Below are 13268 nucleotides of genomic sequence, written 5' to 3'. Positions count from 1 at the left end.
ACTACACACTATGCCACGCACACGAATATTAAGGGTTGCTTAAGAACTTAAATGTGCAGTGCACATGTGCACCACGAACTGTTATTTTTTAATTAAAAAAAAAATCGCGTGCCGACGGTGAGCGTTGAACACACAACCCTAGGATTTACAGTCGGACACACACTCACTGTGCCACCGTCGTCATTACTTAGTGAGGAGTAAAGTACGTAGGTTTACCTTGTAAATTTTTTAAGAAGTAACCCATTACTTTTCAGATTACATGTAATGCGAAAAGAAGTTTGTTTACATTACTCTGTAAAGGGTTATGTAATGACTACCGGATCCAAATTTTTGCTGAGACATTAATTAATATTCAGTCCTCAGTTAAAATAAGAAAGAACCTCTCCGAAGAGTTTAGTATCAAAAGAGGTTTCAGACAAGGAGACGGCCTCTGGAATGACTTATTCAACATTCTGTTGGAAAAGGTTATACGAGATGCGAAGGTCAAAAGAAGTGACACAATATATACAAACAGTCGTACGTTACTTGCTTATGCCGACGACATTGACATCATGGGTCGATCGGAAGTAACTGATACCTTTGTAACCCCCTGTTTTTATACCCTCCACCATAGGATGGGGGTATATTAAGTTTGTCACTACGTTTGTAACTACTCGAAACAATCATTGTAGACCCCACAAACTATATATATTCTTGATCAGCGTGCAATTCTACATCGATATAGCCATGTCAGTCCGTCTGTGGAAATCACTCTAGCGTCCGAACGGATTGCCGTAGGTGGATGAAATTTTGGGAAAATCTATTATATGTACGTAGGACTTTTGGTATTGAAAGAGGGCTTTGTAGGTCCACGCTTTCGTGTAGCCCCCATACAAAATGACGCGTGATGCGTCGTCGTTTTAAGGAATTTTTAAGATATTTGTACCACCGACTTGGTTGTAAATTGGTATTTGGTGTCTCCCGAGGCCAAAAAACATTCCTACCAAAGTTGGTTTATATAGGTCCACGTTTTGGTATAGCCCCCATATAAGGCCCCATATAAAGTACGCGTCATTTTAATATAATGGGTGTTTTTTTAAGCTAGATAGAACTTTTGAATAAAACTGACTGAGTGGAGAGGGGGATTCCAAACCAGGATAGGGAAAGACAACCAAGAGGAATCCAAAACCTTTAAGTGGACTGTATTATTGTAGTTGTTGTGACAATATTATTTCTCAACCAAAGGGAGATAATATTGTTTTAATGATGATGTTTATAGCATGAAATAAAAAGAAAAGATTTCGAAAAACGTTATAAAACGTAGGTTTCTGTTTTATTGGGAAAAAGAGAAGAGACAAATAAAAGAGAGTAGAGAAGAGGATGCTCACCGTTTGCTTGTTGATTTGAAAGTAAAAGTAAGTGTGCAATTTCTAAAAGGTTAAAGCTTAGCCTAGGTTACTTCGTTAAGTTTTAACAATTCAAAATAGGGAAATGACGAAAGTAACCGCTTAGAATTAGGATACTTATTCAATAACAATAGTTCAGTGCTAAATATAATAATTCATATACTTAACGCTAGGGTGATAATTCAATGTACTTAAAACTATAACTACATAATTCACAATTCATTAAATTTCATTTTATGGTGAATGGCAAATTATTCAAATTTGTCCATGGCGCCGGCCTTGCACTTGTGCAACTGATGAGGCGACGCACATGACTTCAGCCAACGATTTGATTGCCTGGGATAACACCAACTGATCTGGCATAAGGACACTGCTTCTTGGCGCCTTTAGCTGCATGTTGCGTGATTGAGACTGGTGAGCTTGACGATTGTTACGTGGGCGCTGCTGGTGGTTGTTTTGTGGGCGATTGGGCTGTGGATTGTGGTGACGGTAATTTTGCTGGCGGCCGCTTGAGCGTGGATGATGTTGCGGTTGGGATTGTTGACGCTGTGTTTGTTCACGTTTCGGTTGCTGACGGTGGCGTTTTTGTTGCTGGCGTTTCGACCGATGGTGTTGTTGTTGACAATTTTGGCGCTGTCTTGGTCTATGTTGTTGCCTAGGTTGATGTCCTGAGCGGGTTTGCCTTCTGTGTCGGCTTGGGGAGTTGGGCGGTACGACTCGCTCGTGTATCGTTGCTCGTGACAGCTCTTGGGAGTCTTCATGGCGAACGATGGCAGTGGAAGAGGGCTCTGGGTGCAGCATTGAGTGGTGCTGGCTGCCACACTTCTTGCAAACAACTTTAGAGTGGCATCTTCGCACCTGATGGCTTCGGGCGAGGCAGTTCATACAATAATCATTGTCTCGGACTACCTTCCTTCGGTCTTCCACTCGCATCAGAACGAACTCTGGACAGAAGCGCAAGGCATGGCTTCTATCACATATGACACACTGGTACAGTTCCCGAGTGCTAGAGTTGCGACGAGACCTACAATGTAAAACATTGTTAGTAAAGTGTAATGGCATGGTGGAAATGGAAATGATAATGTGCATGTGTAGTAAACGAGTATAAGACGAGATAATTCATTGAGCGCATATATTACTCGTTCTTCAAAGTGACGTATGAGACGAGCTTGAGAAAAGTATTTTAGAGTAGCAAGTGAGAAGAGTTAGAGAATGAGACAACTTGAGTAGAGAATGACACGAGTTTGAGTAGAGATGAGAAGGGTGGTATATGAAATGAGCACTATAACGTTACGTATCTGAATCGAGAAGAGGTAAGTAGCAAAGTTTGACAATTGGTCTTTTAATTATACCAGAAGCTGTTTTAATTTCAGCCACTCTCACGTGACTATCACTACCAGAATGTGTTGTTACGATTCTACCTAACCGCCATTCGCTCGGTGGTAGTAAATCGTCCATTACGACAACTAGATCGTCAGGTTTTAAATTGGGAGTGGAGTTTTTCCATTTGTAGCGTTTATGTAGAGATTTTAAGTAATCCTCTTTCCATCTTCTTGCGAATTGCTGATGAATAGCTTTTAGTTTAATCCACCTATTTACAAGAGATAGATTTTCTGATATTGGTTCGGGTAGTGCCATAATTGGGGAACCTCTAAGAAAATGTCCTGGAGTTAAGGCGGTAATGTCAGAAGGATCTTCAGAGACAGCAGAAATGGGGCGAGAATTGAGAACACCTTCGATACGAGCTAAAACGGTCGCAAATTGTTCAAACGTAAATCTGTGTGCTCCTGCTATCCGTTTAAAATGGTGCTTAAAGCTTTTTACAGCTGATTCCCACAAGCCACCCATATGAGGTGCATGTGGTGGAATAAAACGCCATTCAAACCCGTGAGTAGAATATTTGCCAGCAATCTCACTGGGAACAGCTTTAATAAAATGCGAAAATTCTCTAAGCAACTTTCTGCTAGCACCAATGAAATTCTTCCCATTATCAGATACTATCCGAAAGGGTAGTCCTCGCCTCCCAACGAATCGAGCAAAGGACGCCTCGAAAGCCGCAGATGAGAGTTCAGTGCATGGCTCTAAGTGGATAGCTTTGGTTGCAAAACACACAAATAAGCAAACGTAACCTTTTAGAAGTGGGAGCATTTCTCAAAGTGGAACTCTTAATTTCAAAGGGGCCTGCGAAATCAATACCAGTTATATGAAAAGGGGGAGTCAAAGCGCATCTTTCTGGAGGTAAGGGGGCCATAATCTGGGTACAAGGTCTCTTTTTGAAAATTAAGCATGTTTTGCATTTATGAATAATGCTTTTGACCCTCGGTTTGAGTCGAGATATGTAAAATTCAGTTTGGACCATCCTGCACATTTGATTACACTCAGCATGAGCTAGACATAAGTGTAAATGCCACAAATACAATCGACAAAAACGAGAATTTCCAGAAACAATCATGGGATATCGTTCATTATAAGGGAGATCTGCGTTGGCCAACCTGCCATTAACACGCAGAATATTGTTATGATCCAAAAATGGATTGAGTGATTTTAAAGGGCTTTTTGGTGAAATGTCTTTACCATCCTCCAAATCCTTGCATTCCTGTTCATAAAATTTGCGCTGATAAAAATATATAAGCCCGTATTTGGCAGAAAAAGTTTCAGAGTGAGAGAATTGAGGGGAAGTAGTTTTAGCGAGATTTCTAAGTCTGCTTAAGCAATTGTTAACGAACCGGTATACATACGAAAATACTCTCAGGGCTCTATGGTAAGTAGAAAATGGTTTTAAAAAATCGGTATCTTCTTCAACGGCTACCATAGTTTGTACGTTTGCGCGTTTTCCCATATCTGGAATAGCTATTGGATTTTTCTTGGGCCATTCAGAAGGGGGATTTGTGAGCCATTTGGGACCAGTAAACCATAAAGAGTTGGTTGCTAAATCTTGAGGTCTACAGCCTCTTGTGCCAAGGTCGGCAGGATTGTCATGCGTGGGTACATGACGCCAAACCCCATTTGGAACTAATTCCAATATTTGAGCCGTGCGGTTAGCGACAAATGTTTCCCATGACCAAGGGGGTTTTGACAGCCAACCTAAAACTATAGTTGAATCTGTCCACAAAGTTATACTGGTGAAATTAAGATCGAAAGTGGAAATCACATAATTTACCAACTTTGCGAGGAGAACTGCTCCACTGAGCTCAAGTCTTGGTAAACAGACAGGTTGAAGCGGAGCAACCTTACTTTTTGCCACTAGTAAATTGGAGAACACTACAGATTTGTTATTCTGGCATCTAACATACACACATGCGCAATATGCGGCTTGAGACGCATCTGAAAATCCGTGGATTTCCACACAATCAGTCGGATAATACTGAATCCACCTAGGAATAGTAATCGATGATATATTTTGGAAATCGGAGACGAGATTGTTCCATTTCGATTGAGACTCTGGACTTAAATTATCGTCCCAATCAATACCTTCTAACCATAACTGTTGCATTAAAACTTTCGACCGAATAATAATTGGGGCAATCCACCCTGCAGGATCGAATAACTGTGCAACAGCCGATAGAACCATGCGTTTAGTCATAGAGGAGTTCGTCGAAAGTGAGCCAAGCGAATATGAGAACTGATCTGAAAATGCATTCCATTTCATACCTAATGTTTTGGTCGAACTTGATTCATGTAAGCGGAGGAAATCGCAATCATATAAATCTTCGGTGTCAATATTAGCCAAAATTTTTTGGTCATTAGCGGTAAGTTTTTTCAGAGGAAAACCAGCACTTTTAAGAACATTAATAAGATCGTTTTGCTTTTGAATAGCTTCTTCAATTGAGAAACTGCCGGAGAGAATATCGTCGACATAAGTTTCTTGCCGTAAAATTTTTGCCACATCAGGATATTGGTCTTCGGAATCTTTTGCCAATTGCAAAAGTGTACGGATCGCCAAAAACGGCGCACAATTCACACCAAACGTTACAGTCTTAAGTTGGTAATCTTTTATGTGGCCTTCGTCATCTTGACGGAATAAAATGCGCTGATAGGGTCTATCATGAGGATGTACGAGTATTTGTCTGTACATTTTTTGGATGTCTCCACTAAAGACATAAGGGTACTTTCTCCAATTTAAAATTACAGACGTTAAATCTGTTTGGAGAGTTGGGCCGGTATGGAGAACATCATTTAACGAATAACCGGACTTTGTTTTGCGAGATGCATTAAAAACAATTCGTACTTTCGTTGACTTGTGTTCGGGGCGAACAACAGCGTGATGAGGAAGATAATAGGAGTTGTATTTGTTATCAATACAGACTTCTCGATATGAGGTTTCTTCTAAATGATCTAATGTGACATATTCGTTTAAAACCGAGTTATATTCGGTACGTAAGTCAAGATCATTAGACAAAGTTTTTTCCATTCGAGTATATTGTGCCAATGCAATGAGACGAGACGAGCCGAGGTAAATTGTGTCAGCAAATTCCTTCTTAAAAGGCAGCCGAACAATGTAACGTCCATCAGGTGAACGAGAAGTGGTTTTATTATAAAAATTTTCACAGAACTGGTCTGCTGTGGAGACTTTTGGCACATTTGGAACTTCCTCTAGTTCCCAAAACTTCCTTAACAACTCACTTAATGGAGGTTCATTTTTCTCAATGATTGTGGTGGAGAAGAGATGTACACTTTCGGTTTTAATGGGCCCACTTAAAACCCAACCGAATATAGTTTTGTAAGCGGAAGTATTGCCACAAATATTCTTTTTAATGCCTTCAAGATTTATAAATCTGTCGGCGTCATTACCAAGTATGAGGTCTATTTGTGAGGACTTATTGAAGTGTGGATCTGCCAAACCTAGATCTTCAAGATCAGATGGGTTTGCAATTTCGAAAGATACAGTTGGCACTGGTTTTGTTACCTTGGGAAGTATTATTGCAGATATTGAGAAACGAACGTCACACTTTTTAGAGACTACAGTCAACTCACATTCTTTATCAGAAACTTGTTGTTGACCTCCAACTCCAGAAATTTCAAAGTGGCTTCGAATGGTAGGAATTTTGAGAAGATTTCTGATTTTTTCAGATAAAAATGTTCTTTGAGACCCAGAGTCAATTAACGCTCGCACAGTGAACAGTTCCCCAAGATGTTCAATTTGCACTAGAGCCGTTCTTAGGAGAATCATGTCATTATTGGCAGAGAAATTAGCTTGAACATTGGAGCCTTTTTTATTTGACGTTGATGGCTTTTCTTGAGGAGACGAGTAATTTTGTTTTGGGGAGAATTTAGAAGACGATTTATTGGGATTGTACTTATTTTCAGTACCATCTTCGTGAGAAGAAGAATCGTTGACGTGCAGAAGACTATGATGTGATTTGTGGCAAATAATGCAAGTATTGATACTTTTGCAGTTGATTTTGATGTGAGACGGGGAAAGACAATTCGAGCAAAGTTTATTTTTGAATACAAAACTTAAACGCTGATGGGAGGTAAGTTGTCGAAACTCTTGACATTCTCTTATTGCGTGATTCCCATTACAAAGTGGACATAACGTGATTGATCTATTCTGAGACGGCTGATTTTGGAATCTATTACAATTCTGAGAAGGGGCAGAGTTATTTTGTTTGGTGGTACGAATGCTAGAAATTCTCTCAACTACTTCAAATCGATTTACAAGGAACTCATCTAATTGAGCCCAAGTTGGCAACTCTCTGTGGGACTTCAGAGATTGCTCCCAATGAGATAGGGTTTCGTCTGGCAATTTTGTAGAAATAAGGTGAATCAATATGGGGTCCCAACTTTCAACATTAACATTGAGAGTTTTCAAAGTACTGAGGCAATCGGAAACGGTAGAATGTATTTTCTGAAGTGATTCGCTACTTTCATTTGTGGCAACTGGGATATTAAATAGGATTTTAAGCTGATTGTCGACCAAAACACGCCTATTTTCATACCTAGCCTTCAGAGCATCCCATGCCAATTTGAAATTATCGTCACACAACGGATATCTTTTGACTATCGCACCGGCAGGACCTCTGGTTTTATTCCTAAGATGATACAGTTTTTGAGCCTGAGACAATTCGGGATGATCCGCGTAGACCGCCGTGAACATATCACGGAAAGACGGCCATTCTTCGTACCCTCCTTTAAATACCTCAGTATCGCAAGGTGGCACTTTGATACAGACGCTTGACTTTGTAACGGGGGCTTGATTTATAGCTTGCGAAAAATGAGGAGGGACAATACTCTGCCTTGCTTTTACATTATTTGCACCTGATATCCTAAGTATATCTAAAATCTGTGATCTAGCAGTATAGTAGGCCTCGGTGGTTGCATTTAAATTTACCATAGCATTCTCTTTGAAATCTTTGATACCAGCCGCTTTTGGGGAAAGTATTAAATTCTCATAGGCATTTTGAACACGTTGCCATCGTTTTTCTAAATCCTCCAATTTAACCTCTAAAACGGTATCAGTTTGATCAGTAATGTCACTAGCCTCGAATTGAGTACAAAAATTGAGCAGAAGGTCACATTCAAACAAGAACTTACTTTGCTCTGGACATGTGTGTGCGGAACTGACTGAAGGGCGAGCGCCGTCTGAAATTTGGCTATTTGAGCCTTCGGATGTAGAAGCGTTTAAACTCATTTTGAATAGAGTGCTAAAATCAACAAATTAAGCTTTTTTCGAACAAAAGAAAAGGGGGAGTTGCTAATAGAAAGAGTAGTAGTTTTAAGGGGTGACTACGAAACCAAAGCAATAGTTTTAAAGGGTGACTATATAACCTTTAAGAATGAAAAGAGCGGGGACAATTATCCAAAGCAACTTTGTTGAAATTAGCTAAACTTCTAATAAGACGACTTTAAATACTCAAAAAATATTCTCCCAAATTAAAAATCCGAGCAACTTTGTATTTAATGGAAAAATTGTAAATCCGACCAAATAGCTAAATCGACCAAATTGTTATTTTTGTGAACTTGAAGCGAAATTTTGCACAATAAATGAATTCTAAGTTGCAGGAAAACCAATCTATTGAAGAAAAATGCGGAAAACTTGCTTCAAATATGCATATACACGACCAAATTAAAAATGAGTCAAAACCGAAAAATAACAAATTCGACCAATTTTTGCAATGTGCGACTTGCTTGGGTATATCAGCTCAAAAATTAGAAAAAAACAATGGCGATTGCTATAGAAATTAGTGAATTATTAATACCAAAAAATTCGACCAAAAAATAGTCAAAGGCACAATTTCCAAAAATGTTCAAATAACTTTTTAAACTCTGACAATTCTGAACAACTTTACCAAAATTTAACAAAAAATATCAGAATGATGAAGGGATCATTCAGATTATCAACAGAAAATAATTATTTAAAAAAATGACCAAATTCGAGAAACTAGTTAAACGTCCAAATTGAGACAATCCGACGAATTGGCAACTCTTTTCGGGGTAACACAATCAGATTGTAATAAAATTTCCCGCCAACTAGAGCCTTATTAAAAAAAATTTGACCAAAAATAATCAAATGACCAAATATTCAAAATCGACCAAAATAAGTTCAGATAAAACTGGCAACTTTTCCCAAATATTATGAGTGAGTTTCTCAAATCTTAATAAATTTTCCCGAAAATTTTGGATTTGAAAATGTTTTGACTCAAAAAGTCAATAAAGTAAGCCGACCAAAAAAAATAGTAGAACAAATTGGGATGATAAAGAACAGTGGCAACTCTATCGCACGTAGTACGATTTGTTGCTTTCCACTTATAATAAATGTTTGACGTGGAGCTGAATCAAAAATTCAATAAAAAAGTTCGACCAAAAATTTTTAATAAATTCGACCAAAAATGAGTGAACAGAACAACTGGCAACTCTAATGTTATAAGCTATGGGTTAAAGCTTGATAACAAATAGCTTGCTCAATTCGTGTAATCGGAATTGTAGAAAAAATTTTCGGATCAAAATCCCATAAAAAAGTTACAATATTTAAAAATTCGACCAAAATGTCGTAATTTTCGCAAGAATTTATCAAAAAAGGGTAGTAAATTCGCCAACGAATTTACTAACCACTTTTTCGCACAGACATAAATTTTTAAATGTTTGAAAATATTTGTTTTCACTTACCACAAAAAACGAGATGTTTTTTGTATTTTATGGCAACCCAGATAAGAATCAAAAATATTTATGTATATATGAATGTATGTACTATACTACACATGCGGGTTAGTTGAGTATTATTAGTTAAAATATATGCGTTGAAAAAATCATGAAATGTTTTAAAAATTTTAATTTTGGTTGTGTGGGTTATTTCCCCTTATTCAACGAGAAATTAGTTTTCTCTTATTTTTTGTGTTTCTCTATTCTAACTACAGCGCTGGATTGGCGCCTCTCAACGTAGTTAGAATATCCAGCTATTGCTTTAGCTGTTTGCCGCTATTAATGTAGATATGTATGCTTGTGTGTATATATGATGGGTATATGCTGTGTGTTTGATGGGTAATGATGAATTTTGTTGTTGATATTTCTTGTTATCTTCCTTTCGTTTTATATTTTCTTTTTGTTATGTTGTGTAGTGAGCGTCAAAAGACCGTATATGTTGTATTACTACAGTGAGTTCGAAAAGAATGTATAAGGTGATTTAATGTGAAATGAGTGTAATTATTGGGTGCAAATAACGTTTTATTTTTAAATGGAAAATGGAAATTGTTAAAAAAATTTAGAATTTTATGTGTGTACGTGTGTGTATGTGTGTGTTGTTTCGCATATATTGTGTAAAATATGTGTATTTATTTATGTGCATCTATGTATCGTGTAAATAAATGTGAATAGATTTACTATTTATTGCAGTATTCGATTTCCCACTTTCTTCTTCATGTACTTTTGGAACGCCGTTCTTCTTCTTCCTCTTCTTTTGCACTTATTTTAAATGTCGGGTTCACTGACCTCTTTTGTACATAGGCACCGCTACTTTGCAGACAGACAATAATGGCACGATATATATTCTTTATATTACGTCACTTTTATGCGGACGGACAGATTTTTTCCCACTCACACACAAACACTGTTACACAACTTCCACCAATTTGCAGCTTTAATTTTCTAAGTTTGACACTTTCTTTTTGCACTCACTGTAATATTTTTTCTGATGTATGCCTTGTTGTTGTTAGTTTAATATGTTATTTTTTTATGCTTAGCCAAACACAAGTCACTTGAACATGCAGGTATGTATGTATGTACATATATATTCTTGTAAAATATTGCAATTCTTTTCGTTAATTTTATGAGTTATTGATTTTCGCTCGTTTGGGATGTATGTACATATATATGTATATTTTTTTTTTCACTGATTTTTTTTCACTATGTTTTGTGCTTGGCTATCACTTCACTTATGGGGAGAATAATAAAAAAGTTGTATCACTTACCGAACCGCAGGTATAAATGTATGTACGAGAAGTATGATGAAGTTACCTCATAGTTGTTGCTGTTTATAACAAAAGATCACTGCTTCTTTGTGAACGGTTACGGAGGACCATGAATAAAACTGACTGAGTGGAGAGGGGGGGTGCGGCAGCCAGCACCATTCCATGTTGCACCCAGAGTCCTCCACCGCCTTAGTCCGCCATGAAGATTCAGATGAGGTAGTCAGGTCGACTGTTCATGAGCGACTGTCCTCCCCGAACCGTCAAAGCTCATCCAATAGACGCTCCGGACGAAGAAGACACCGTAAGCCTAACAAAACCCCCAAAGGGCAAAAGCGCCCCGCGCAGCATAGCCAACCCAAACAACATCAACAGCGACAGTCACCAAACCAACATCACCAGTCACAAACCCATCAGCCGAGACAACGCAAGCAGCAACGACAACACCAACGGCCCAATTACTACCCAAACAACCGCCAACAAGAGTACCGCCAGCCGAACCAACGCCATAAAATTCCCCACTACAGCCGCAACAATAGCCAAAACCATCACCAAACATATCGCCAGCGTCCAGCTACAAATCCACCCCGCACCAGCGTACTCATGCCCGACCAACTAGTACTCTCACAAGCCATCAAATCACTAGCCGAAGTCATGTGCGTCTCATCTTCAGTTGCACAAGTGCAAGGCCGGCGCCATGGACAAATTTGAATTTGCCATCATTTTTTATGTAGACACCTTAATGAATTTGTATTTAAATGAATTTGTATTTAACTGAATTTGTATTTAACTGAGATTATATTTAAATGAATTTGCAATGTATTGTTATTTATATAGTCATAGATTAATTATATTGAATTAATCGTATTGAATTACCACCGTAGCTTTAAGTTTGTGAATTATTATATTTAGTACTTAAGCTTATTGTGAATTTTAATAAGTAGTGAGTACTTTCGTCAATTTTATCATTGTACTAAAAATTGAACGAAACCCCCAAACCTATAGTTCATAAAACAAAAAAGCCACCATAGAACTTCACTTGTTGTCCAGCATTAAAACGGTGAGCATCCCCTTCTCTACTCTTTATACTCTGTCACTTCTCTTATTATTTAGAATAAATACTGCCTACGTTTTATAACGTTTTTCGAACATTTTGTTTTTTCATTTCACGCTTTACCCACAATATTATTTCTCTTTTGGTTGAGAAATAATGTTGTTGCAGTTACATTTTTCCTCATAAAAATACAGTCCACTGGGTTTATTGGATTCTCGCCGTGTCTGGAAGTCGTTCTTTACTCCAATCACTCATTTTTATTCATGATCCGGCTCGAAGGACCATGAATAAAACTGACTGAGTGGAGAGGGGGATTCCAAACCAGGATAGGGAAAGACAACCAAGAGGAATCCAAAACCTTTAAGTGGACTGTATTATTGTAGTTGTTGTGACAATATTATTTCTCAACCAAAGGGAGATAATATTGTTTTAATGATGATGTTTATAGCATGAAATAAAAAGAAAAGATTTCGAAAAACGTTATAAAACGTAGGTTTCTGTTTTATTGGGAAAAAGAGAAGAGACAAATAAAAGAGAGTAGAGAAGAGGATGCTCACCGTTTGCTTGTTGATTTGAAAGTAAAAGTAAGTGTGCAATTTCTAAAAGGTTAAAGCTTAGCCTAGGTTACTTCGTTAAGTTTTAACAATTCAAAATAGGGAAATGACGAAAGTAACCGCTTAGAATTAGGATACTTATTCAATAACAATAGTTCAGTGCTAAATATAATAATTCATATACTTAACGCTAGGGTGATAATTCAATGTACTTAAAACTATAACTACATAATTCACAATTCATTAAATTTCATTTTATGGTGAATGGCAAATTATTCAAATTTGTCCAACTTTAAATTGTAAAAAGTTACACAATAAACAAGTAAGCAAAGGCTATAGTCGGACGGACCGACCATGTGATACCCTACACCACTACCTCTAGGAATTAGCTATGTGCAACCGCCTTGCACGCTGAATGTCCGGGTTCGATTCGCAGGCCTGGCCACATCAAATTTTAAACAGTGGCAAAATATCCCTTAGTAATGTTGGCGATATTTCCTGAGTATTTCAGCCATGAAAAACGTCTCTACAAGTGGCAACTTAGGACACGCTGTTAGGACTCTGCGTTAAAAACTAGGTCACATATCAATAACTTAATATGAATCCATTGATACAAGAGAAGCCGCCCTTGTTCCTACTTGGATGTTTGTGGAACATTATATAAACTATACATTTCTAAACAATATTCGAAAATTGGAAAATTCACATTTATTAGCCCCTCCTGCTACATCTTCAAATTGTCTTTGACTATCAGGTTCTTTTTGGAAAATTAAATATATATATGTATACAATTGATATTTGATATTTCGGAAAATTGTGAGTTTATTGAAGATCTATCGTCCAAAAATTGTACACTTGTACCTCACATATGTTT

General features: G+C 37.6%; 1 protein-coding gene across 1 annotated transcript; it reads right to left on the bottom strand.

Moving 5' to 3' along the window:
* Window positions 1–1119: 1119 nt before the first annotated feature.
* Window positions 1120–10807, bottom strand: LOC141395290 (uncharacterized). Its single transcript, XM_073970951.1, has 2 exons — window positions 10790–10807; window positions 1120–2409 (listed from the first exon to the last, which is right to left on the bottom strand). Exon 2 carries the CDS (start codon window positions 2316–2318, stop codon window positions 1641–1643), a length of 678 nt encoding a protein of 225 aa, XP_073827052.1. The 5' UTR covers window positions 2319–2409; window positions 10790–10807; the 3' UTR covers window positions 1120–1640.
* Between the last annotated feature and the right edge of the window lie 2461 nt (window positions 10808–13268).

This window comes from Musca autumnalis, unplaced genomic scaffold (genome assembly GCF_047663935.1).
Source record: "Musca autumnalis isolate F117 unplaced genomic scaffold, ASM4766393v1 scaffold_2, whole genome shotgun sequence".
Lineage (NCBI taxonomy): Eukaryota > Metazoa > Arthropoda > Insecta > Diptera > Muscidae > Musca > Musca autumnalis.
The sequence above is the reverse complement of the archived record's forward strand: the minus strand, read 5'-3'. Positions and strand labels throughout refer to the sequence as shown.

Bases quoted from the DNA above. Each gene is read 5' to 3' on its own strand.
- LOC141395290 (XM_073970951.1), bottom strand. From the start codon at position 2,318: ATGCGAGTGGAAGACCGAAGGAAGGTAGTCCGAGACAATGATTATTGT.